At 43.1% G+C, this 27,196-nt stretch overlaps 1 protein-coding gene across 2 annotated transcripts; it reads right to left on the bottom strand.

The window, feature by feature from the left end:
• Positions 1–2,377: 2,377 nt before the first annotated feature.
• ZNF124 (zinc finger protein 124) lies at positions 2,378–26,694 on the bottom strand. 2 transcript variants are annotated; one of them, XM_017895003.1, is made up of 4 exons: positions 26,488–26,694; positions 7,731–7,857; positions 7,051–7,111; positions 2,378–4,633 (listed from the first exon to the last, which is right to left on the bottom strand). In XM_017895003.1, the coding sequence occupies exons 1-4, from the start codon at positions 26,515–26,517 to the stop codon at positions 3,982–3,984; spliced, it is 870 nt and encodes a 289-aa protein (XP_017750492.1). In that variant the 5' UTR covers positions 26,518–26,694; the 3' UTR covers positions 2,378–3,981. The 2 variants fall into 2 exon arrangements, with proteins under 2 accessions (XP_017750492.1, XP_017750493.1); XM_017895004.1 differs by having other exon boundaries at positions 3,211–4,537.
• Between the last annotated feature and the right edge of the window lie 502 nt (positions 26,695–27,196).

Raw genomic sequence — 27,196 nt, 5'->3', positions numbered from 1 at the left:
GAGACTGAGAGGAACACCAAAGAAAGGACTCTTACCCAGCTTCATGTAAAGAACTACCATAAATCAAGAAAAAGAGACCCTTAAAATAGTGGGAGATAAGCAAAATAAGTCTTCAAAATAGAGGTTATTCAATAACTAAAAAGTGTGCTGAAATGTTCAAGTCTGTTAGCAATCAGAGAAATGTAGATAAAGCCTGAGACCATCACACAGCAACCAGAAGACTAAATGAAAATGACAGAAAATACCATGTGTTAGGCTGGGCACGGTGGCTCATGCCTGTCATCCCAGCACTTTGGGAGGCTGCAATGGGTGGATCACGAGGTCAGGAGATCGAGACCATCCTGGCTAACACGGTGAAACCCCGTCTCTACTAAAAATACAAAAAATTAGCCGGGTGCGGTGGTGGGCGCCTGTAGTCCCAGCTACTCGGGAGGCTGAGGCAGGAGAATGGCGTAAACCCGGGAGGCAGAGCTTGCAGTGAGCCAGGATGGCACCACTGCACTCCAGCCTGGGCGACAGAGCGAGGCTCCATCTCAAAAAAAAAAAAAAAGAAGAAGAAGAAAAAGAAAATACCATGTGTTGGCAAGGATGTGGGTACCCTAGTAAATTCACACATTACTTGTTGTACACCATTTAAAGTGTTGCTGCAATGTATTCATCACTGTTATGATGAGCAGCCATGTAGTAACTTTCTATTCTTCACAAATCTATGAGGTAGGTGCTGCCATTATCAGGATGAGAACTTAAACATGGAGAGCGTAAGTGATTTGTCTAAATTCAGACACTGGACAGGAGTAGAGTGGGGACTTGATCCTGTCTGGACTGAAGTCACGGAGTGCCTTTAACTGACATGCTCTATTATGATTGGTGAGTCATCTGCTATTAGATTTTTGGATGTGAGCACATCACATAACTAGCCTTCTCCTTTCTCGCTATAACAATTGCCTTATAACATCTTGGATTTCTACTCATGTAAAGTTACAGGTTTCAGGTACTATCGCTACCTGGTAACAGACAGTGTAGACCATCTGTGTGGTTAAGGGAAAGAGTTCAGAAGCCTGGCAACCCACAGTGGAGAAGATCACCTAAGCCTCCAGTGAGGTCTACTATATCTTGCTGAAGTTAGCGTCCATAAGAAGGTCATTTTGTCTAAGTTCATCAAGCCTTGTGGTCACAGGAGAATGCTGGTGAGCAGCAATGCTAAGGAAAGCCCACACTTTGGCTAGGAGTTTACTATTGGGAGGGGTACTCTCCCATACTTTGGGAGGGGATAATATAAAATGATTATTTCCCTTCTCTTTGCTCATCTGCACCTAAACCATGAGAAACTATGGATATGCACCTCATCAGAAGAGTGCACATAACAGCAGCAAGAGAAAAAGCAGCACAGAAAACACAAGGTCACTAAGTTTTCCTACACAACAATCACTTGTCAGGCAACTGTCTGAGATACGTAATTCTCCCCAGAGTGGATGTCTCCTTGTACACGCACATGTGTGACACACACACAGATATAGTTTGGCTCCGTGTCCCCACCCAAATCTCACCTTGACATGTAATAATCCCCACATGTCAAGGGCACGACCAGGTGGAGGTAACTGAATCATGGGGATGGTTTCCCCCATGCTGTTCTCATCATGAGTGAGTCTCATGAGATCTGATGGTTTTATAAGCATCCGGCATTTTCTCTGCTTGTACTTCTCCTTCCTGCCACCTTGTGAATTTGTGAAGGTGCCTTGCTTCCCCTTCACCTTCTGCCAGGATTGTAAGTTTCCTGAGGGCTCCCTACCATGCTGAACTGTGAGTCAATTAAACTTCTTTCCTTTGTAAATTGCCCAGTCTCAGGAATTTCTTCATAGCAGCGTGAGAATGAACAAACTACATATATACGAAATAATACTATATAGTACTATACAGTATACTATATAGTATACACCACTATCAACTACGCTACGGTACCCAAATTTCATTCAATATAGATGCAAAAAGTCTCAAAAGATACTACAAAACTGAATTTACCAACACATAAAACGACTTATACTTCATTACCAAGAGAGATTTAATCCCCCAAAAAAGCAATGTTGTTTTTGCATGTAAAAGTCAATTTGGCTGGGCACAGTGGCTCACATCTGTAATCCCAACACTTTGAGAGGGCAAGGCAGGAGAATCACTTGAACCTAGGAGTTTGAGACCAGCCTGGGTGACAAAGTTAGACCCAATCTCTTACTTTAGAAAGTCAATTAATGTAATACACCATGTTAACAGAATAAATTTCAGAAACCACAAGATCATTCCAATAGATGCACAAAACCATGAGAAAACTTCAACAATACTTGACAATGAAATATTCAATAATAATGGACAGCAGGAAACTTTCTCAATCTACTTTAAGGAATTTATTTTAAAAATCCTCAGCTAACATCATACATGATGGTAAGACTGGATGCTTTCTTTCTCAGATGAGACACAAGACACTGTTCGATCACAGGTCTCTCTCCTTAAACCAATGTGACCGGTGCAAATAGCCAAAAATAATGACAATGTAAAGAACAACAGATGAAAATAATAATTCACGTGAGAATATACTCTATAATAAACTTTACATACTTACAAATGGACAGCAACTCTATTAGCAAAGAAAATAGACTCATTTATCAATTAATAACAAAATAATTAACTATACAGAAGTTAAACCTACATACATGTTACACATTTCACACATCTACTATGTAACCCACAAAAATTTTTTAAAAATATTTTTAAAATATTTTATATTTAAATATTAAAACATATTTTTTTAAATGGCTATGCAAGATAAAACGGAAAAGATAACATTTCAATTTAACACCATTTAACCAACAATTACTAAATGGGTAGAAAAAGGAAATTTTTACCAGCTTAAAAAGAAGAACACATTAACTTGTACTTAAACTGCTTGAAGATTACTTACAGAAGTCTGCCTCAGCCGGGCGCAGTGGCTCACGCCTGTAATCCCAGCACTTTGGAGGCCGAGGCGTGGTGGATCACGAGTCCAGGAGATCAAGACCATCCTGGCTAACACGGTGGACCCCGTCTCTACTTAAAGATACAAAATAATTAGCCAGCTGTTGGTGGCGGCTGCCTTGTATCCCAGCTTATCAGGAGGTCTTGAGTGCAGGAGATATGTGTGATACCTGATAGGTGGAGCTTTGCCTTGAGTACGAGATTGTGCCACTGCACTCCAGCCTTGGGCGATCAGTGAGACTTCATCCTCAAAAAAATAAAAAAAAAAAAAAAGAAGTCTTGCCCTCAATGTTTTTTTTTTTTTTCAAAAGAAGTGAAAATCTATATTCTAGAGACTCTCTTTAAAAATTAGCAACTGATACATTCAATTTATTCATAGCTCCTAAAACATCTCATTCACATAGTGAATTTTCTTGAGAACTGTACTATAATTATTTTACATAAGGTTTTGCGTAATACTTACATTTACAGGATTTATTTCCAGTGGGAGTTTTCACACGACTTTTAAAGTAATTGTTAAAATTCAGAATTTTCTGTATTTCCCAAACTACCAGGGTTTCAATCTGGTGGGCATTCTTTTCTTTGTAAGGTCAAACTGCAGTATGTGTTACCATGTGTCTCTGAGTGAGTTATAGGATAAATGAAGGCATTCCCACATTCAATACATTCATAAAGTTTTTCTCTAGAATGAGTTATTTTATACCATCAGATACCACTGGAACAACTGCAGGCCTTACCACATTTTATACATTCATACGGATTTTCTTCAGTGAGTCCTTTCAAGTTTTCAAAAAGAAATGGAAAATTGAATGCTTTACATTATTGCTTATAGTCACAGGGTTTAGCTCCAGTTTGGTTCCTTTCATGTATTTGAAGAAATCTGGGGAAATTAAGTACTTTCGTACACTTTACATTCAGAGTTTCTCTCAAGTATGTGATCGTTCATGTTTTTGACAAAAACTGTAGTGATTAAAGCCTTTATATTTTTTTACATTTATAGGGCTTTTCTCCCGTATGACTTTTTTTATGCTTCCAAAGAGTACTAGCACGACTAAAGGCTTTACCACATTTCTGACATTCATAGGGTTTCTCTCCAGTATGAGTCCTTTCATGGTCACGAAGGGAACTGGAACATCTGAAGCCTTTACCACAACTGTGACACACATAGGGCTTCTGTGCAATATGAGTTTTCTCATGTTTCTGAAGGGAACTGGCGTATCTGAAGGCTTTCCCACACTGCTTACACGGATAGGGTTCTTCACCAGCATGAGCCTTGATATGTCCTTGCAAGGAACTGAGACAACTGAACGCTTTGCCACATTCCAGGCACACGTAAGGTTTCTCTCCAGTGTGAGTTCTCTCATGGTAGTGAAGGCAATTGGAATAACGGAAGGCTTTCCCACAGTGCTGACATTCATAGGGTTTCTCTCCAGTGTGAGTCCTCTCATGGTCTCGAAGGTGACTGGAACGACTGAAGGCTTTCCCACACTGCTTACATTCATAGCGTTTTTCTCCCGTGTGAATCCTTTTATGTCTATTAAGAGAACGGGAAAAACCTAAGGCTTTCCCACATTCCATACATTCATAGGGTTTCTCTCCAGTGTGATTTCTCTGATGCATCTGAAATGAACTGGGAATATTAAAAACTTTCTCACATATTGTACAACTATAATGTCCATTTCCAGTGTGCATTACTGTGTCTCTTTGAACCCTTGTGACAGAAAGGGAAGTTTTCTGACATTGTTTACATGTATATTGCTTCTTTCTGCATTCCTCACACCCATACGGGTTGTTTCCAGAGTGAGAGATGATGTGTCTATGAAGGGATGAATGACGTACGAAGAATTTTTCACACGCACTGCATTCACGTGGTTTTACTCCAGTAGGAATTATTTTGTTCAGATTAAAATTTGGCATCTGAAGGTTTTTCTACACTGACTGACTTAATTTTACATAGTATGTCTATCATATGACTTCTACGAAAAATGACAACCCCATCATTAATGGCTTATTAGTTATTTTCTTTTATTACTAAGTCTGAACTTACACTGCTACCAATATCAGAGAAAGTGCACTTAAGTTAGAAAGTGGTTTTCTAGGCCGGGCGCGGTGGCTCAAGCCTGTAATCCCAGCACTTTGGGAGGCCGAGACGGGCGGATCACGAGGTCAGGAGATCGAGACCATTCTGGCTAACACGGTGAAACCCCGTCTCTACTAAAAATACAAAAAACTAGCCGGGCGCGGTGGCGGGCGCCTGTAGTCCCAGCTACTCGGAGGCTGAGGCGGGAGAATGGCGGGAACCCGGGAGGCGGAGCTTGCAGTGAGCTGAGATCCGGCCACTGCACTCCAGCAGTGGAGACTCTGCCAAAAAAAAAAAAAAAAAAAAAAAAGAAAGTGGTTTTCTACATAAACAAACGGGGGGGGGCGGGGGGGGGGGGGGGGGGGGGGGGGGGGGGGGGGGAACATAAATGGATTTTGATGAGTTACAGCATAGTTTCCCTTCCCCTTAATAGCTGATTAACAAAACAGTAACATTCTTATATGCAGTTTTTAGTATTGAATACACGTTTGAGCATTACTCTCCTTCCAATTTCATGCTGAAATGTGACCTCATGTGGAGGTGGTGACCTGGTGTGAGGTATTTGGGTCATGGGAGCAGATTCACATAAGGAGTGGACTTCTCACTCTATTAGTTTCCTGAAAGTCCGATTGCTTAAAAAAAAAATGCCGGCCCGCGGTGGCAACGCCTGTACTCCAGCCTTTGGGAGGCAAGGACGGGCGGATCACAAGGTCAGGAGATCGAGACCATCCTGGCTAACATGGTGAAACCCATCTCTAAACTAAAAAATAAAAAAACCAGCCGGGCGAGGTGGTTGGCCGCCGTTTAGTCCAGCTACTCGGGGGCTGAGGGCAGGAGAATGGTGGAACCCCGGGAGCGAGCTTGCAGTGAGCTGAGATCCGGCCACTGCAACTCAGCCTGGGCGACAGAGCGAGACTCGTCTCAAAAAAAAAAAAAAAAAATAGCCGGGTGCGGTGGCTCATGCCTGTAATCCCAGCACTTTGGGAGGCCAAGGTGGGCAGATCACTTGAGGTCAGGAGTTCAAGAACAGCCTGGCCAACATGGTGAAATGCTGCCTCTACTAAAAATACAAAAATTAGCTGGGTGTAGTGGTGTGTGCCTGTAATCCCAGATACTTGGGAGGCTGAAGCCAGAGAACTGCTCGAACCTGGGAGGCAGAGGTTGCAGTGAGCCAAGGTTGCACCACTGCACTCCAGTCTGGACACCAGAGTGAGACTCCATCTCAAAAAAACAAAACAACAAAAAACAAAAACTGTGGCACTTCCTTTCTCTCTTGCTCCTTCTCTCCCCATGTGACACGTCAGCTCCCCTTCCCCTTCTGCCATGACTGGAAGCTTTCTGAGGTCCTCATCAAAAGCAGATGCTGGCTCTATGCTTCTGATAAAGCCTGCAGAACCATTAGCCAAATAAAACACTTCATTATAAATTACTCAGCCTAGATACTCCTTTATAGCAATGCAAGTAGACTAAAACAATACTGTTTTCAAGTGAACTATTTTGCAAACACTTAACATCTATGTTACATTGACGTATGTATTTTTGGTAAAAACTTTGGGAATAAACTGATGTTGTCTTCAATTTATTTTGTTTGCTTGGTTATTTTTTTCCCTGAGATGGTGTTTTGCTCGTTTCCCTGGTTGGAGTGCAATGGCGCAACCTCGGCTCGTTGCAACCTCCGCCTCCCAGGTTCAAGTGATTCTCCTGCCTCAGCCTCCCAAATAGCAGGGATTACAGGCATGCGCCATCACACCAGGCTAATTTTGTATTTTTAGTAGAGATGGGCTTTCGCCATGTTGGTCAGGCTGGTCTCAAACTCCTGACCTCAGGTGATCCGCCCACCTCAGCATCCCAGAGTGCTGGGATTACAGGTGTGAGCCACCATGCCTGGCCTTGTTTGCTTTAAACATATGATTATATACTACAATTGTCCCCAAAGGGGACTGCTTCCTCTTATGAGTGCAAATTACCTTAGATTTCTTGAAGAATTTTTGTACTGATCTTCAATGCTCTGGTCTTTCCCTTTGTTTCCTAAAATGTAGACCCAGAAATAGATTACAAATTATTTGAAATGTTAGAAAAATTACAGATTCTAGGTGCCATCTTGGGGATATGGTTTGTACCCACCAAAGTGAATGCTGTCATTTGGTCACCAATGTGGCAACGTCATTCGTGTTATGGGTACAGGTTCCTTATTAACAGATTAATGTCCTTGCTTGGGAATGCATGGTTTCTCTCACTCTTGCAAGACTGAATGAGCTGCCAGAGGGCAGGTTGTCACAAAAGCAAGTTCAGCTGCCAAGCATTGCTCTTGTTTTCTCACTGTGTGATCCCTTTGCAGATGCCCACTCGCTTCTGCTTCATGCCCTGAGCTGAAGTAGTACCAGGTCCTTACCAGACACAAACCTGGACTTTCTAGCCACTAGAATCATAAATCATTATAAAACCATTTTTGTAAATTACCCAGAATCAGGTCTTGTTAGAACAATTAAAAAACAAACTAAGAAACAAGAGTCACTGCATGCTGGGTCCATGCCTCATTCATTCATCAACGTGTTCCCTTTGCATATTCCAAATCATGGAATGACATTGCAAACCATGAAACACTTATTCTCTGATTGAGTAAGTAAAGAAATACTGTGACTCTTACCTATGGAAGCCAGATTCCTGAAGGTTTCCTGCATCACATCTCTATAGAGGTTCTTCTGGGAAGGATCCAACAAAGCCCACTCCTCCTGGGTGAAGTTCACAGCCACATCCTCAAAGGCAACCGAGTTCTAAAACATTTCACATTTTTGTAGAGATGGATGAGACTGAAAGCACTGGAAATCTGTAGTCAATTCATAAGATGTTAACCTGATTCTGTGGTGAACACTGATTCCACAATTTGGTCCCTAGAACTATGACTCCGTCTACACTTACTTTCTCCCACACAGCAGTCCTTTTTTTTTTTTTTTCTTTTTTTGAGATGGAGTCTCACTCTGTTGTCAGGCTGGAGTGCAGTGGCCCGATCTCAGCTCACTGCAATCTCTGCCTCCCGGGCTCAAGTGATTCTCCTGCCTCTGTCTCTCAAGTAGCTGGGACTAGAGGCACGCATCACAATGCTCAGCTAATTTTTGTATTTTTAGTAGAGACGAGGTTTCACCATGTTGGCCAGGATGGCCTCAATCTCTTGACCTCGTGATCCGCCTGTCTGTGCTGGGATTAAAGGCGTGAGCCACCGCACCCAGCCAGCAGTTCTTATGCTAAAGTTGAATTATTCAGCAAGGCAGCAGCAGAGAAGGAACACCCTTCTTGTTGGTGGGTCCAGGGAATAATATTTGCTGTTATGATTTTTCTTTATAGAATATACCTGTAGCACATATCATAACAAAGTCTTATTATCTGGTGTGCAGAAGAGAGTTAATATTAGCAGTCACAAGATTACTTATCCTTAGAAATACCTGCTACAGAGTTCAAACTTTGCTGGTATCAGGGCACTTACATTTTAAGAGGCATTCCAATAACCTAAGTGATAAAAGTGGCTCACTGTTGCTAAATAGTTTATTTAAACAATCTGGAATTTGCTAAACTCCTGTTTTCCTTCCAAAAGTCTATTATTTTGTTTTACTGTAGCAGTGGTGCCTCGGGGATCAGCCTCAATAAACAAACAAAAACACACTGTGAGCACTCAGTATCTGATGAGCTTCCCTGGGAGACAATATCTCACATATGATGTCACAACTTTTTAATTGGGAAATTGAGCCCAGGCCATGTGGTTACACCAAGAGAAAACGTGTAGAAGCTTAGAAGTGGTTCACTCAAGCCCAAATTTAATCAAGAGGTAATTAACACTAATAATCAACATTCAATAATCTAAAAATAATTATTTTACAATTTCTATTGAAAAATGTCAAAGCAGAATGGAATAAGTGAAAAGGTATGTGTTCAAAGAAAAAAGCTCAATGTCATCTAGATGTCACCTCTTACAAATGATATTCATGTAAAATTTTGTAGATGCCTGAAACAGACTTTCTAGCAGTTCAGCAGAAACTACTTTTCAAAACCTACAGAAATAATAAACGCTTAACAACCATCAAAGTCTTCTGAATAACAGTGTGATGGCTTGCCTAATATACATCAATGATTTTCAAATGTAATATTCAGGGCAGTGTAGTATAAGCAGAGGATAAAGAACTAGGCCAAGAGAAAGGCATATAGTCTTTAATGAGCTGAAATTGATATGGAAAGTTGACTAATAACAGAGGAGGCATTGCAGGACAGTGAAGGAACTATCAAGCACTTTAAACATGGAACAAAGCTGTTATTTAATTGGAAAAAAAATGGATTGCATTGCCCTCTATTAGGTGGACAATAATCAATTTGTTGTATATTCAAACGTAAGAAGTACAAATAGCCCGCTTGCAGAAGTCACAGACAAGGTTTCTTCTGACAAATGAATAGGAGAAAAGGAGCAAACAACAGAGACTGACAAATTCTAATATATTAAAATTAGGGGAATTAAAAGACAAAAAACAGCAAAATAAAAATCTGCAATACATGCAATATAAAATAAATTAGTGTGCACAGTAAAAATGAATGAAAACATGATTTAAAAATGGGGAAAAAATAAGCAAAAGACACATAACAAGATAAAAGACCATTTATGGAAAGAGAGCCATTTCCTTGGTAATAAAATAGCCAAATCATATGGCATATAGATTACAGTTCACATTCTTTAGAAGAATGAAAATTAGACCATCTCAAGTGGTGATTACCACACCAAATAAATACGCAGAAATGAAGGCCAAGGCAGTGGATAGACTCCATTGCTATTTCCAGTCATTTGAACTTTATCACAATCTACAGTCCAGTAATATTTCTCTAATGTCCAGAAAATGTATTGTGCCTTATCAGGGTTTATATTCGGCATTCTTAAGGAAAAGCAATTCCAACCATGAATTTCTCATCCAGCCAAAATAAGCTTCATAAGCGAAGGAGAAATAAGATCATTTTCAGACAAGCAGCTACTAAGATAATTTGTTACCACTAGATCTGCCTTATAAGAGGTCCTAAAGGGAGTGCTAAATATGGAAAGACCATTACCAGCCACCACAAAAACACACTTAAGTACATAGACTAGTGACACTATAAAACAACCATACAAACAAGTCTGCATAATAACTAGCTAATGACACAATAACAAGATCAAATCTACACATATAAATAGCCCAGGAGTTCCAGACCAGCTTGGACAATATAGTGTAGTGAGATAGTGTCTCTACGAAACAATAAAAAAATTAGCCGGGCCTGTTAGCACCTGCCCATAGTCCCAGTTACTCGTGAGGCTGAGGTGGGATGACTGCTTGAGCCCAGGAGGCAGAGGCTGCAGTGAGCCGAGATCATGCCACTGAACTCCAGCCTGGGCAGAATAAGACACTGCCTCAAAAAAAATAATAAAGTGAAAAGAAAATAAAACAAAACAAAAAAAACCAGATGCTGGTAAGGTTGTGGAGAAAAGGGAATGCTTATACACTGCTGGTGGGAATTCAGTTCACTCATTTTGGAAAGCACTGTGGCGATTTCTTAAAGAAATTAAAACAGAACTCCCATCAACCCAGCAATCCCATTTATTGAGTATATATCCAAAGAAATAGAAATCATTCTACCATAAAGAAATGCACATGCATAGGTTCACTGCAGCATTGTTCACAAATGTGTATACACCACATTTTCTTTGTCCAGTCTACTGTTCATGGGCATTTAGGTTGATTCCATGTATTTACTACTGTGTACATGTACCCCTGAACCTAAAACAAACATTTACAAAACAAGCAGAATACATATACAAGAAGAGTAAAACACATATAAAACAAATCTGTGTCTTAAATCTTCTGTAAAACGTCTCTAAGGGCACACCAGCAAGCTGGATAACATTGATGAGGTGAACGAACGTCTAGAAACACAGTGTACCAAGACTGAATCATGAAGAAGTAGAAAATCTAAACAGACTCACAGTTATATGACATTGACGTAGTAATCAGAACCCTAAATTACAAAAACCCAAGACCAAATTGTTTTACTGACAACATCTATTGAACATTAAAAAAATTAATACCTGGGAGCGGTGGCTCACGCCTGTAATCCTAGCACTTTGGGAGGCTGAGGCAGGCAGATCATGAGGTCAGGAGATCAAGACCATCCTGGCTAACATGGTAAAACCCTGTCTCTACTAAAAATAAAAAAGAAAATTAGCTGGGCCTGGTGGTGGGCACCTGTAGTCCCAGCTACTTGGGAGGCTGAGGCAGGAGAATGGCGTGAACCTGGGAGACGGAGGTTGCAGTGAGCCGAAATTGTGCCACTGCACTGCAGCCTGGGCGACAGAGCAAGACTCCATCTCAAAAAAATAAAAAAAAATTAACACCAAGCCTCCTCAAACTCTTCCAAAAAAAATGAAGAGAAAGCAACACTTCTAAACTCAGTCTATGAGGCCAAAAAATTACACTTACACTAAAGACGGACAAAGACACTACAAAAGCTACAGAAGTAACTATAAAATAGTTATATAAAGTACAGTTATAACTACTAACGCAGAACTCTTCACTTAAGTACTAACGCAGAAATCCTCACTTAAGTACTTAATGCAGAAATCCTCACTTAAGTACTAACCATATTTAGCATCATAGTAAAAGGATTATGCACCAAAACCAAGTGAGATTTATTCCTAAAATAAAATGGTTCGATATATGAAAAATCAATCAGTGTAATACATAACATTAGCAAAATGACTGAAATATCTTAACTATTGCAACTGATGCAGGAAAAGTATTTGGCAAATTATTAAGATCCATTCATGATAAAAACACAATAAACTAGGACTAAAAGGAAACTATAATATGAAAAACCAGCACTAACATCACCATCAATGCTGAAATACCGAAACAAACAAGCAAAAAACCCTTTTCTCCCAAGATCAGGAAAGAGCTGTAGAGAACACCTGCTTTTATCACTGCCATTCAACACAGTATTGGAAATCCTGGGCACAGTGATCGGGCAAGGTTGTTGTACAGATTTAGCATTAATGTGCCAAATGCAGGCAACAGAAAATAGCACAGACTTATCCACTCTAACAAATTCTTCATCCTGCAAGAAATAAACTGATATTTTGGTTAATTTTTGTAATTCACCAATTTATGTACCACACTTTTGTGTGTGGAAAATATATTCACTTTTTGTAACCATAAAGGAAGAGAGATTTTTCCTATTTCTCTTCCCTGGTATGATTCCTGATTAAAAGCCCTAGAATTTCGTTTGAAATTACCCAAAAGAAGAGACCTCAAAAAATTACTACATATGCTCAGAGGAATGAAAATATATCAAAAAAACTCTTCTAAACTTTGGCTTAGGCAAAGAATTCATGACCAAGACCCAAAAGCAAATTCACAAAAACAATAATAAACAAATGGTACCTACTTAAATTAAAAAGCTTTTGCACAGCAAAAGAAATCATCAGCAGAGTAAACAGATAACCCACAGAGTGGGAGAAAATCTTCACAAACTATGCATCCTACAAAGGACTAATAACCAGAACTTACAAAAAACTCAAACAAATCAGCAAGAAAAAATTCCATCAAAAAAGTAGGCAAAGGGCCGGGCGCAGTGGCTCACGCCTGTAACCCCAGTGCTTTGGGAGGCCGAGGCGGGTGGATCACAAGGTCAGGAGATCGAGACCATCCTGGCCAACATGGTGAAACCCCGACTCTATTAAAAATACAAAAGTTAGCTGGGCGTGGTAGTGGGTGCCTGTAATCCCAGCTATTTGGGAGGCTGAGCCAGGAGAATGGCTTGAACCCGGGAGGTGGAGGTTATAGTGAGCCAAGATCATGCACTCCAGCCTGGCAGAGGAAGACTCTGTCTCAAAAAAAAAAAAGGCAAAGGACATGAATAGACAATTCTCAAAAGAAGATATACAAATGACCAATTAATATGAAAAAAATGCTTAATATCACTAATTATCAGGGAAACGCAAATTAAAACCACAATGAGATACCACCTTACTCCTGTAAGAATGGCCGTAATCATAAAATAAAAAATAATAGATGCCAGGATGCTGGTGTGGATGTGGTGAAAAGGAAAATCCTCTACACTGCTGATGGGAGTGTAAACTAGTACAACTGCTATGGAAAACAGTATAAAGATTCCTTAAAGAACTAAAAGTAGAACTACCATTCAATCCAGCAATCCCACTACTGGGTATGTACCCAAAGGAAAAGAAGTCATTATATGACAAAAACATGGCTGGGCACAGTGGCTCATACCTGTAATCCCAGCACTTTGGGAGGTTGAGGCAGGTGGATAACCTGAGGTCAGGAGTTCGATACCAGACTGGCCAACATGGCAAAATCCTGTCTCTACTAAAAATACAAAAAAAAAAAAAAAAAAAAATAGCCGGGCGTGGTGGTGCATGCCTGTAGTCCCAGCTACTAGGAGGCCGAGGCATGAGAATCCCTTGAACCCAGGCGACGGAAGGTTGTAGTGAGCTGAGATGGTGCCACTGCACTACATCCTGGGTGACAGAGTGAGACTCCATCTCAATTTAAAAAAAAAAGAGAAAGCAAGAAAAAAACACTTGCACACACGTTTATAGCAGCACAATTTGCAACTGCAAAAACATGGAATAAACCCGAAATGCCCATCAACCAATGAGTGGATCAGGAAAATGTGGTGGATACTACTCAGCCATAAAAAGGAATGAAATAGGCCGGGCGCGGTGGCTCAAGCCTGTAATCCCAGCACTTTGGGAGGCCAAGACGGGCGGATCACGAGGTCAGGAGATCGAGACCATCCTGGCTAACATGGTGAAACCCCGTCTCTACTAAAATACAAAACTAGCCGGGCGAAGTGGCGGGCGCCTGTAGTCCCAGCTACTCGGGAGGCTGAGGCAGGAGAATGGCGGGAACTCGGGAGGCGGAGCTTGCAGTAAGCTGAGATCCGGCCACTGCACTCAAGCGCCAACGACAGAGTGAGAATCTGCCTCAAAAAAAAAAAAAAAAAAAGGAATGAAATAATGGGCTTTGCAGCAACTTGGATGGAGTTGGAGGCCATTATTCTAAGTGAAGTAACTCAGGAATGGAAAACCATATGTTCTATGTTCTCACTTATAAGGGGGAGCTAAGCTATGAGGACACAAAGGCATAAGAATGATACAATGGACCTTGGTGATTTGGGGGTAAGGGTGGGAGGGGGTGAAGGACAAAAGACTACATACTGGGTAGAGCATACACTGATCAGGTGACAGGACCAAAATCTCAGAAATCCCCACTAAACAGCTTATCCTTGTAACCAAAAACCACCTGCTACCCCAAATTTATTGATATAACATTAAAACAATTTTTTCTAATTAAAAAAACTATATATATATAAAGTGGATTTAAAATATTGACATATGTGTATATAAAATACCCACATACAAATGTAGATGTTTTAAATCCACTTCTTTCTTTGCCTCTATGTAAATATTTTATCTATAAAGCTCTGTTGATGAAATACACTTCACATTTATCTAAGGCACCAATAAATGAACAAGTCTTTGCAAGAGGACAGCCCAGGAAGGAGCAGTGCTCACTGGAACACAGGCATGTTTGACTCACATGTCAAGTAAGACCATGTCTAAAACAGGAGATTCTCTGGTCCCGTTCTCCTCCTCGGAGACTAGGTACTCAAGACCACCTTCCCAGTGCACTGCGCTGTGGCCCACTGTGTGCCTAAGGTACAGTTTGCTTGGCAGGTTTTTGTGTTATCTTCCCGGGTATCAGCGGAACCCACCCCTGATAATTCAACGTGAGTCCTTTTCTATTTTCCCTAAGTGTCGGCTGGTCTGAGAAATAAAGGGAAAGAGTACAAAAGAGAGAAATTTTAAAGCTGGGTGTCCGGGGGAGACATCACATGTTGGCAGGTTCTGTGATGGCCCCAAGCCGCAAAACCAGCAGGTTTTTATTAATGATTTTCAAAGGGGAGGGAGTGTGCAAATAGGGTGTGGGTCACAGAGATCACATGCTTCACAAGGGAATAAAATATTACAAGGCAAATGGAGGCAGGGCGAGATCACAGGACTGGGGCGAAATTAAAAATGCTAATGAAGCTTCGTGTCCCACTGGGTGCACATTGTCACTGATACCATCTTATCAGGAGACAGGGCTTGAGAGCAGACAACCAGTCTGACTAAAATTTATTAGGCAGGAATGTCCTTGTCCTAATAGGCCTGGGAGAGCTATGGGAGACCCCGGGCTTATTTCATCCCTTATCTGCAACCATAAAAGACAGACGTTCCCAGAGCAGCCATTTTAGAGACCTCCCCCTAGGAACACATTCTCTTTCTCAGGGCTGTTCCTTGCTGAGAAAAAGAATTCAGCGATATTTCTCCTATTTGCTTTTGAAAGAAGAGAAATATGGCTCTGTTCCGCCCAGCTCTCAGGCAGCCTGACCTAATGGTTATCTCCCTTGTTCCCTGAACATTGATCGCTGTTATCCTGGTCTCTCTTCAAGGTGCCCAGATTTCATATTGTTTAAACAATTTGTGCAGTTAATGCAATCATCACAGGGTCCTGAGGCGACATACATCCTCAGCTTATGAAGATGATAGGATTAAGAGATTAAAGACAGGCATAGGAAATCACAAGAATATTGATTGGGGAAGTGATAAATGTCCATGAAATCTTCACAATTTATGTTCAGAGACTGCAGCAAAGACAGGCGCTAAGAAATTATAAAAGTATTAATTTGGGGAACTAATAAATGTCCATGAAATCTTCACAATTTACGTTCTTCTGCCGCGGCTTCAGCCCGTCCCTCTGTTCGGGTCCCTGATTTCCCGCAACACTGGGAAGAAATTTTCTTGTTCTTTAAAGGTTGTTTTTCTCCCTTCACAAGTGTGAAAGAATCCAGAGGGCAGGAATCATTTCTGTCTTTCCCTCAAAATACCAGCACTGGATTGGATGACACCAATGTCTCTCCCAGGAATAAAAACTGGGGTTGAGCCTGTATGCCCAGCTCCAGTGATAATGCACACCTGGAAAGAGTGAAACAGGAGACTCTGAAAGAGATGAGGAACAATGCACAAAGTCACAGAGGAAGTAACTGAAGGCTTTGTGCAGGAGCTGAGGAAGCGGGATTCTTCTTGACCACAGGGATCCAGAAGACCCACATCTCCTTTCTGCACACCCTGCCTGTCACCCTGCTTTCCTGCCTCCACTTGACCTGAAACTGGCTGAAGACTGCACAGGAATGCATCTTCCCCATACCCCATTCCACGTGAAAAACCCCAAGTGCATGTGGGTTTCCTGGCACAGCTGCCCACACTCATACTGGCTGCTGATTGGATGGGGAGTCCTCACCCTTTGCTTCCTTCCCTTCTGCCATCACCTGGGGGCTGGTCCCTGGCTTAGGATGCACTAGTTAACCCACAATGACGGGGAAGGAAGGAGGGAATTTCACATTTCCTTGTTTCAGAATCACTTTAATGCTTAATGCTTCCAAATTTGTTTTTTGTCCCAGAAAAAAAAAATTATACATGTGCATGTGTATATATATATGTGTGTGTGTAATTATATATGTGTGTGTGTGTATATATACACATATACACACACACATATATATAATTTATATATATTTGGGTCTCAGAGAAAAAGGGATTTTTTTTGTTTGGTTTTATAAAATGGGCTGCGGAGTTTTTAAATGCTATAGGCCCGCCCCATTTGAGGCAGCTAGTTAAGGGGAGGGGGTGTTCCACCAGCTTGGGGTGCCTCCCTCAACTCCAAGGACTCCCTTTCCCTCTGGCTCCTCCCCTTTTCTAAGTGAAATTAAAATGCTATAACTTTTGGAACCTCAGTTTCCTCGTGTTTTTTGTGGGGTAGGTTTGAGGCTCCAGGCCATTTCTTTTTTTTTTTTTTTACCTTGTGGAGAAAATAAGATGAGGGAGAAAGGAAAAGGGGAGGAAACTTCTCTCCCACCTTCAGCTTCTTGAAAATGGGCCCCTGTGGAATAAACCTGCCAGTTTTATTTAAAAGAAACAAAAGACAAAAAGCATAAAAAACAGGTTGAGGAGAGACACTCGGATTGTCCTAAGACATGAGCTTCTTAAATGAAGGGCACAGCAGCTCCAGGGCCTCCAGATGACCCCCTGTGAGGCTCCACTCCCATCACTCACCTGTCCGTGGAGATGACTCATGGTCTGGCTTCCCTGGATGCTGCAAGGTCATGGCCACTGTGGGCTCCTGGGTCATTACCAGGGAGTTCTGAAGCCCAGGACCATGAAAAGACAGAAGGGTGGCTGAGGCCACATCACCGTTGTAGTTTCCAAAAACAACCCTCACCCCAAAGACACTCTGATAAAGTATCTGCACTTAGGGAAGATAAAAAGAGGACAGGCAACTAGATCATTTACAGTGCAAGAGTGGGAGATGATTCTCTGCTTCCCCCGCATGTGCAATGTTCACAACCAAAAAGCAAATCTTAAAAAGTAACATCCACTACGTAGTGAAAAAATAATAAACAATTAAAACTATGTCTGTGTTTGAAATATATAATAAAGGACAAATAGTGGATAATGTTGTGAATTAATGAAGTCTAACTCAAATGCAACTCTTGTAAATTACTCACAAGAAAATTCAGGTTTAACCAACCACAAACCTCCAATTAATCTCTGCAAATATCTACGGAATAGTCCAAATAAGAGGACTACATAACTGCAACCAATCAGCCACTCGTAAAAGCCTTCCCATCAGGCCCCTCTGGTGGACCCTCAACTCACAAACCATGGCCAGGTGCTCCCTCAACTCACAAACCATGGCCAGGTGCTCCCCGATGTATGAATCACTGTTTGTTCAAACAAACTCTTGAAAATTGAAAGGTGCCTCTGTTTAATTTTTGACAGGAGAAAGGAGGACTGAGAATCCCAGGAACCACAAGCTCCTGCCACACATGAACACCCTTCCTCAGCAAGCAGGGACTCTCCCCGATGACCCTTCTGTTATCCTTGCAGGATGCCCAGGTCCCCACTGCAGACCCAGTCCCCGCCCTACAGCCAGGGGATACTGAGGCCAGGCTGCACCAGCAAGCAGGAGGGGCTGCAGACTCCGGAGCTGACTGCAGGGCGGCCTGGGTCCTGCCACAGCCGTTTCTAGCAGGTTTTACCCACACCTCGCCCACTTCTTGGGAGGTCTGGCTCTGCACATTCCTGGCTTCTGGGGTATCCTAAATTTCTTCCTAGGGCTCTTCCAGTTCCTGCAAGTCACGAGGTGACAGAGACAGCAGCAGAGTCACCCGGGGCCTCCTAGAGCCCAGGAAACAGCCACGGAGATCAGACCACAAGCTCAGCCGGCAGGCACAAAGACAGCGGCCCAGGCAGATTGCCTCCTCTCTGACTGTGCAGCTGACTAGACAGTTCCCAACTCAGTGCCCCTGACTGTACAGGACTCCTGGCCCTGCCCCCTCCATCTGTGAGTGACAGGGGATGCTACCAACCATGTGACTAAATTAGGTCTGAATCCCAGGGTTTTGGCTACAGCTCTACTCAGGCAGGGCTTCCACCCTGAGAGCTGGGGGAAGGGCCCCAACCAGGGGACGTTTGCCTGTAAGCCAAACTTGGTCTTGGCTTTCCACAGTGGGCCCTGCTGTCTTCCTGCAGTCCTTAAACCTTCCTGCTTCTTCCTCCTGAACGCAGGATCACGCATGTGCACAGGGAAGCACAGACTCAGTGACCAACAGAGCCATCCTGACCTAAGGAAAGGATGGTTTCCTGGACCAGAATTTGGGAGGAGGCTGCTGGCCCATAGCCAAGGCTTCCTCAAACCCCATTCCTCAACCTGCTCATATTCGGCCAAAAAAATAAAAAGACACTGACAAAGAACTAAATTTATGAAATACATGGAAAAACTAGAGTTATATGGCAGCAACAGTCTATACAGAAATTAAAAGAGAAGAAAAGCAAACGTTTCAACTGGCTCAGAAGAGGAGTCTGCTTCACCCACAGTTCACAATGAAAACCCACATTTGGAAAGTTAAATATATTTCAAGCTTGGAAGCCAGACTCTGACTTCAGTGGGGACTGTTCCCTGGTGATGAGGCAGGGAGACCCTAAGAGTTAACTCTGCGAGCTCAGCAAGCCCTCCTATCTAGCAGGTTCTTATGTGAGAAAAGAAAGCCCCAAAGAAAAAACCGACAAGTTTGACGGTTCTAAAATTAAGAACTGTCCATCAACTTGTAGAATGAAGTGAAAACAAAATGCAACCTGGGAAAAAGTATTTACAGTCTTTACAAATGAATATGGATTAGTGTTTGGAGTGTGTTTTACAAAAACATACACACACACAAACGACAAAAGCAATAAACATGCAAAGAGGTAAAATGTGAGAAAATGATGAAAAACTATTTGAAAGAAGATGAAAGACCACACACAAATGCTCAAAGCGAATGCTAATTAGCAAGAAGCAATATATAACCACACAGAAATAAACAAGAATAATTTTTTTTAAAGATGAGGTATCTCTGTCACCCAGGATGGAGTGCAGTGGCTCCATGACAGCTCACTGCAACCGCAAACTCCTAGACTCCGGCAATCCTCCTGCCTCAGCCACCCCAGCAGCTAGGCAGGTGCCGCCATGCCAAACTCATGTTTATTTTATTTTATTTTTTTGAGACGGAGTCTCGCTCTGTCACCCAGGCTGGAGTGCAGTGGCCAGATCTCAGCTCACTGCAAGCTCTGCCTCCCGGGTTTAGGCCATTCTCCTGCCTCAGCCTCCCGGGTAGCTGGGACTACAGGCACCGCCACCTCGCCCGGCTAGTTTTTTGTATTTTTTAGTAGAGACGGGGTTTCACAGTATTAGCCAGGATGGTCTCGATCTCCTGACCTTGTGATCTGCCCGTCTTGGCCTCCCAAAGTGCTGGGATTACAGGCTTGAGCCACCGCGCCCGGCCTCATGTTTATTTTTTATTTTTTTGTAGAGATGGGGGTGTTGCTATGTTGCCAGGCTGGTATCAAACTCCTGCCTCAGTCTCCCAAAGCACTGAGATTACAGGTGTGAGCCACCACATCTAGCCTGAATAAATACTGAAAAGGAACAAAAGCACAGGCATGAATAGTCAAGCAGCAAATCTGTACATTCCACTGGCAGTCCCTAGTAAATCTGAATGTATCCATCATCTACAACCCAGCAATTTTTTCCCAATAAGTAATACATTTATAAACTGTTAGCACTTGGGGACAAAACCAAGAATAACATCGTCAACCACATTAAAAACAAACTTGAAACAACTCAAGTCCCGTAAGCAATGGAATGGGTGAGTAAACTGGGTGACCCCCCCACCCTCAGGCAGCAGTATGTGTGCAACAGATTGAGGCAAAGAAACCACAAAAAGAAGCCACAAAGAATAAAAAAAGAGGCCAGGCACAGTGGCTCACACCTGTAATCCCAGCACTTTGGGAAGCCAAGGCGGGCAGATCACCTGAGGTCAGGAGTTTAAGACCAGCCTGACCAACATGGTGAAACCCTGTCTCTACTAAAATACAAAAACTGGCCAGGCATCGTGGCGGTGCCTGTAATCTAAACTACTCAGGAGGCTGAGGCAGGTGAATTGTTTGAACCCAGGAGGTGGAGCTTGCAGTAAGTCAAGATCACTCCAGCCTGGGCGACAGAGCAAGACTCCCTCTCAAAAAAGAAAAGAAAAGAATAAAAAAAGAATCCGGGCCGGGCGCGGTGGCTCAAGCCTGTAATCCCAGCACTTTGGAAAAAATCAGGACTGCGATCACCTCTGTGGGCAGAAGACAGGTGGGATCAGGGAGACACACCAGAACTGCCCAAGGCCTCTTTATTCCCCGCATGGTGAGTCCATGACTCTTCACATTCTTATTATTTGAATTTAGCATAAAACAATTTATTTCAAGAATTATCTTTGCTTTTCCACATCACATCTATTAATTGGATTTGGATTTTCAAACAAGAAAACAAAAATCTTATATACGCACGTTCATAAGCATGGGGATCACCCTCACTGTGCGGAGGCAGCCCAGGGTGGCTCAATCCTAGGCAGTGAATGAGGAAAACCTGAGCAGCCACAACATTCAATGCTGGGAGCTCCACACTCCTGACTGTCCCCTCCTCACAGGGTGAAATGCTCCTTCCTCCAGGGTCTCAATTCTCACCAGTGACCAGTCACTGGGAATCAGTTTGAGGTTCTGACATGTGATGTCTTTTCTTCTGACACTAAATGTGTGAAGTTTGCTGAACACCAACCAATTCTCCAACACAACTGAACGTGCAACTCAATTCGGAACCACTGGGGTCGGCGCAGACTCCACATGTTTGGGGCTCAGTCCCACAACACTGCCCCCACTACAGATGCTTGTCCCAAGCCCCAGGGCCATTTGTACTTCTGAGCTACTATGAACTACAAACTTCCACAACCCCTCCCCAAGTTTAATAATTGGACAGAACTACTCACAGAACTCAGCAAATCACTTTATTTATGTTTACAGTTTATTATAAAGGACACAACTCAGAAACAGCCAAAGGGAAAAAACGTGTAGGGTGAGCAAAAGAGGCAGGGAAAGGTAGGGTGGGTGGGTAACCCTGGTAAACAGCTGTGATTTAAGAAATCCGCTATCATTTCCATGTATCAAGAGCAGCTTACTGCAAAGAAACATCCTTTTCATTGTGACTTAGATGATGCTTCCTTTTTTACCTCTCACAAAGCCAGACACAAACTGCAAATTCTTTTTTTTTTTTTGCCTCATAAACAATTAGATGAACATTTTTCTCTTCAGTAGTCAGAACAAAATATCTCTTATCCAAACTTTGCTTAACTTTCTCTCCTACCTCCAGGCCCCCAAACTCTGACTCTTACTTAGCCTCAGCCAACATATAACCCCTCTTTACATCTTTCCTAAGAATAGGCTGACTTCAGGGTGAAACAGTCTCTGATCTCGGATCTGATTTTGCCACCTCCATCCTGCTCTCTCCCTCCCAACTCCTTTCTAATCACGTTTGCTCCTCCCTATGAAAGAAAGGCCTTTTCTGCCTAACCTTTGAGATGCTTACAGATCTTATATTTGGTCCTTTTCCATATTGCAATATTCCTTTAGAATAAAGTTACTTTTAACCTAAATTTGAAATTATTTGATAAATAATAAGTTAATAATGGTGTAAATAGGAGAAGGGAAGCTGGAGTTTGAGAGTGTGAGGAAGGAACCGGAAATATAGAATTTTACTGCAACAGTCCCGGGACAGTAACAATTATACCCTTAGAAAGGGCATCACAACCCTCCTCCTATCCCAAGAGCAGCCACATCTGCCTGTGGATCCTCAGCTCTCCAGGGCCTTATAGCTTCTGTTAGTATAAAGGGCTCCTTTCATGGTTGGTGTGAGCAGGACAGGCTCCCCAGGAAGAAGGAACAGGCTCTTCAATAGCCTCCTCCCACAGGCTCAATAGCCTCCTCCTACAGGCTCAATAGCCTCCTCCTGCAGGCTCAATAGCCTCCTCCTACAGGCTCAAGATTGGCCTTAGCTGTAAGTCACTAAGCTCATGTTTCTGCTCTCTAGTCAAGGTTATTCATTTTTTAAACCATAATAATAATTATATTTAATAATATTGTTATGTTAATATATCAATATGTATATTATGATTTAAAAACAATAATTATGATTTAAAAGAATTGTTATTATTCTTTATTATTATATTATTCTTGAGACAGGGTTTCAATATCACCCAGACTGGATTGCAGTGGTGCAATCATGGCTCACTGCGACCTCAGCCTCCTGGACCCAAGCAATCCTCCCACCTCAGCCTTCCAAGTAGCTGGGACTACAGGCATGTGCCACCAAACGTGGCATTTTTTCTATTTTTTGTAGAGACAGAATCTTACTATGTTGCCTAGGCTGGTCTCAAACTCCTGGGCTCAAGTGATCCTCTTGCCTCAGCCTCCCAAAGGGGTGGGATTACAAGCATGAGTCACCACATCCAGCCCACATTTTATTTATATTTTATTTTATTTTTTCAGACGGAGTCTTTCTCTGTCACCCGGGCTGGAGTGCAGTGCCATGATCTCTGCTCACTGCAACCTCTGCCTTCTAGGTTCAAGTGATTCTCCTGCCTCAGCCTCCCAAGTAGCTGGGATTGCAGGTGTGCACCATCACACCCAGCTAATTTTTGTATTTTTAGGAGATACGGGGTTTTATCACGTTGGCCAGGCTGGTCTCCAACTCTTGACAAGTGATTCGCCCACCTCGGCTTCCCCAAGTGCTGGGATTACAGACGTGAGCCACCGTGCCCGGCCCACATGTTGTTTCAAATGAAAAAATACTCAGTGTTTGAAGAGTCCAGCAAAATCACTCAAACTCAGTTTTTATGTTTGTTAGAAGGAATAAAATTGTAAAGGCGCTTACACTTTATACCTCAACAGGAAAAGCAGAAGTATTTATTTCATACAATAAACAAGTCACTTAAGTATTTCCATGATAACAAATTATTTCATAAAGAAATTATTTCTATGTTAACACATCTAAAAATGCCAAGTCCCCACCCACAGATTTACCATTAAACTTGGACATCCAGGTAACAGGAAACAGAGCCATCTACTGTCACAAAATCTCCGCTCGGCACAAAGGTGGAACTGATGCTTCGGTGAGTGTTATTCACTAATTTATCTACTATACTTTCTTGTGAAAACGTATTTTTCTGCAGCCATAACGGAAGACAGTGTCCCTATTTTTCCCTGGTAGCATTCCCAAAGCTAAGCCCTGGAATTTGGGTTGAAACTATCCCCTAGAAAAGAACAAACCTGTGAAACTTACTATACTCCCTCCAGGGAAGAAAAAAGGCATTTAAGAATTTTAACAAATGAAATATATGACTAGATATCTAATATTTTCTGATATACACCTCTTTCTTGGCCTTTTGAAAATATTTTCTTATTTCTCAATCTGTACTGATAAAATGTATTTTCAATCAGTGAAAACTGAAGTTAAAATAAGTGAACAAATATTTTCAAGGTGACAAACACAAGGAGTAGCAGTACTGACTGACACGGACGTGGCTGACTCAAGGGTCAAGTCAAACCATCTCATCACCTGAATCCTCCCACCCCATCCTGCTCAGAGAAGTACTCAATGCCCACCCCCCCCCCCAAAAAACTGTGCTGTGTCCCCACTGTGCCCCAAATGCATTTTGCTTTTTAGGTTCCTGCCTCACTGCAGTGAGTGGCGGGTAGGGGGTGTTTCCTTGCACTTTGGAATAGCTGTTCTCCCTTCACAAGTATGAGAGAATTCAGAGGGCAGAAATTATTTCTTCCCTTAATACCAGTATCTGATTGCCTGACCAGCATTTTGTCTCTAAGGAGCGATAACAGGGGTGAGAGAAAAAAAAATCTAAGTCCCACTGGATTAGCTTTTTAGAGGAAGAGTATAGAAGAGTATCCCAGGAGACTCCTCTCAGTTCCAGGGGATTTATGCCATCCAGCTGCTCCTCTGAGAGGCTCCACCCCTAAACCTCACCTTGTCTTCTGGGAGAAGAGGACTCAACGGCTGACATTCACTATTTATGACACTCCAAGAGACATGGCCAGTGTGGGCACATTAGGTCATCCTCAAACAGTTTTTGAACCCAGGACCCAGAAAAGACAGGAGGGTGGCTGAGGACACATCACCACGTGAAGGTTCCAAAGGGAAACCTCCATCCAAAGACGTTCTGGTAAAGTGTGTGTGCCTAGGGAAGACAAAAGGAGGAGAGGCACCAAGAATTTTTCTAGTGGACTAGATCAGGTGATTATTCTCTGTTTTCATGTGAAATGTTCAGAAACAGCTCCTCACTGCTCAGTGAAAACATGATAAACCATTAAAATACTGCATCTGGTTCAAATGCACAATTAAGAACAAATAGTTAATAATGTTGTAAATTGGAGAGGGGAAGTTGGAGTTTGAGAGTATGAGGAAGAAACTGGAAATTTAGAATTTTACTCAAGTTCTAGAAGAGTTAGGCTGGGGAATACGGTCATGGATTTGAGACCCTGCTTGCCATACATTTGGAAAATGCAGGGGAAACCAGTACCCCTGTGGAAATAATTAAATAGGAAGAAATTAGACTGAAGTTGTAGCAGGACAAGCTGCAGACAAAACCCCTCAGACACCGAGTTAAAGAAGGAAGGGCTTTATTCCCATGGGAGCTTTGGCAAGAATCACCGAGCTCCCCAAGTGAGCAATTCCTGTCCCTTTTAAGGGCTCACAACTCTAAGGGGGTCCACGTGAGAGGGTGGTGATCGATTGAGCAAGCAGGGGGTACGTGACTGGGGGCTGCATGCACCGGTAACAGAACAGAACAGGACAGGGACTTTGACAACGCTTGTCCATACAACATCTGGAATCTATAGATAACATAACCGGTTAGGTCAGGGGTCGATCTTTAACCAGGCCCAGGGCGCCGCCCGGGATGTCTGCCTGTGGATTTCATTTCTGCCTTTTAGTTTTTACTTCTTCTTTCTTTGGAGGCAGAAACTGGGCATAAGACAGTATGAGGGGTGGTCTCCTCCCTTAAAGTGACTACAGTGCCCTGAGTTCCTCACCCAGAAAACCTAAAGGAACTTCATGCCTTTGTTGTAAAGTAACTCACTTGAAGAGAAACAAAACTTAACCAACTCCAAATCAATTTACCTCTGATTACATAACCGGGAACCATCCACCTAAATAATCCGAATAACAGAACTACATAATTACAACCAATCAGTTATTACATTGGTGTCGCTTTGGGCTGGGCGGGGTAATCCCAGCACTTTGGGAGGCTGAGACCAGGAGTTCAAGACTAGCCTGGGCAACACAGAGAGACCCCCCACCAACCCGCCCAATCATTAAAAGAAAAACTAAATTTGGTTTGCTTCCTTACACACTTTAGAAAAACCTTTCCATCAAGACCGTCCGGTGGCCCACAAACCAAAAACCGTGGCTGGGTGCTCCCCTACTCATGAATCGCTGTTTGCTCAAACTCTGCAACGCTTTAATTAAACCTCAGTTTAATTTTCAACAGGATTAAAGAGGGACTGGAAACGCCAGTGGCCACAGATCCTCGCAGGCGCGAGCTCGCACCCCGCGCTGGGCCTCTCCCCTGAGGACCCTCGGGTCTCACTGCAGGATCCCGGGGAAACGGCGCTGCGGGTGCGGGGCTGGAGAGGGAGCGGATTCGGGCAGGACAGAAGTCGCCATGCAGAGACGGGACGGGAGCCCGGGGTGCCGCTGCCCGCCCAGCCCTGCTGGGCGCCAGAAAGGACCGAGGGCCGCGCCGCGCCAGCAGGGACCCGGGTCCTCCCTCGGGAGCCGACCGCTGGGAGCCCGGGGCCAGGGACCGCCACAGCCCCTTCCCTTCTCCAGACCCCCGGCGGCGCAACTCACCATTTCCCAGCTTTGGGGGTGTCCCGACATCCTCCCTGCGAATCCCCAGTACACGCAGGACACAAGAGGACCCAGGCTGCGGCAGAGCCTCCTGGACCCCCAGGAGCGAAGGAGAAGCGCCGCGGCCACTGACCGCGCCACGCACGTGCGGACACGAGAGACAAAGGCCGGACAGACCCGGAAGCCGCCTCGGGTTTTCCAGCGGAGCGCCTGGTTAGGCAGTCCCCGCCCCGGTGCCCCTGATTGGGTAGGGTCTCAGGCCCCGCCCCCTGAGGCCCTGAGTGACAGGTGACACGCTCCCACGCGTGTCTGAATGAGGCAGCGTTTTGGCAACAGCACTTTTCCAGGAGGGCTTCCTCTCTGGGGGTGGGACCCAGCCTTGCCTAGGGGACATTCATTTATATACACTTAACCTTGTATACAACGTTACATCATTTGTGAATAATATGTATGATATTTAAAATAGGAACAATATAATAATAATTCTTTTAACATTTCAGACTTATTGACCTTCATGGCCTCTGGTCTTCTGCGGAAGCAGTCCGAGGAGCCCGAGCTTTGAAAAGGGAAGCAATCCTCCAAAGCAGCAATTTCCATAGAAATCACATGCGAGCCACAGGTGTCATTTTAAAATTTCTAGTAGCAAAAGAAAAGAGGAATAAACAGGTAAAATTGATTGTAATACTTTTTTTTTTTTTTTTTTTTTTTT

The sequence above is a fragment of the Rhinopithecus bieti genome, unplaced genomic scaffold, assembly GCF_001698545.2.
Source record: "Rhinopithecus bieti isolate Rb0 unplaced genomic scaffold, ASM169854v2 scaffold_26106, whole genome shotgun sequence".
NCBI classification, from domain to species: domain Eukaryota; kingdom Metazoa; phylum Chordata; class Mammalia; order Primates; family Cercopithecidae; genus Rhinopithecus; species Rhinopithecus bieti.
This window is presented reverse-complemented; position numbering and strand designations above follow the sequence as displayed.

What these genes read in the sequence shown, in the direction of transcription:
- ZNF124 (XM_017895003.1), bottom strand. Translation starts at nt 26,517, where the DNA reads ATGTCGGGACACCCCCAAAGCTGGGAAATG. An exon ending in CAGGAATCTGGCTTCCATAG is followed by an intron (nt 7,112 to 7,730) that starts GTAAGAGTCACA and finishes TCTACATTTTAG; the next exon opens with GAAACAAAGGGAAAGACCAG. An exon ending in AATTCTTCAAGAAATCTAAG is followed by an intron (nt 4,634 to 7,050) that starts GTAATTTGCACT and finishes TAATATTCCCAG; the next exon opens with TTCATTTCAGATGCATCAGA.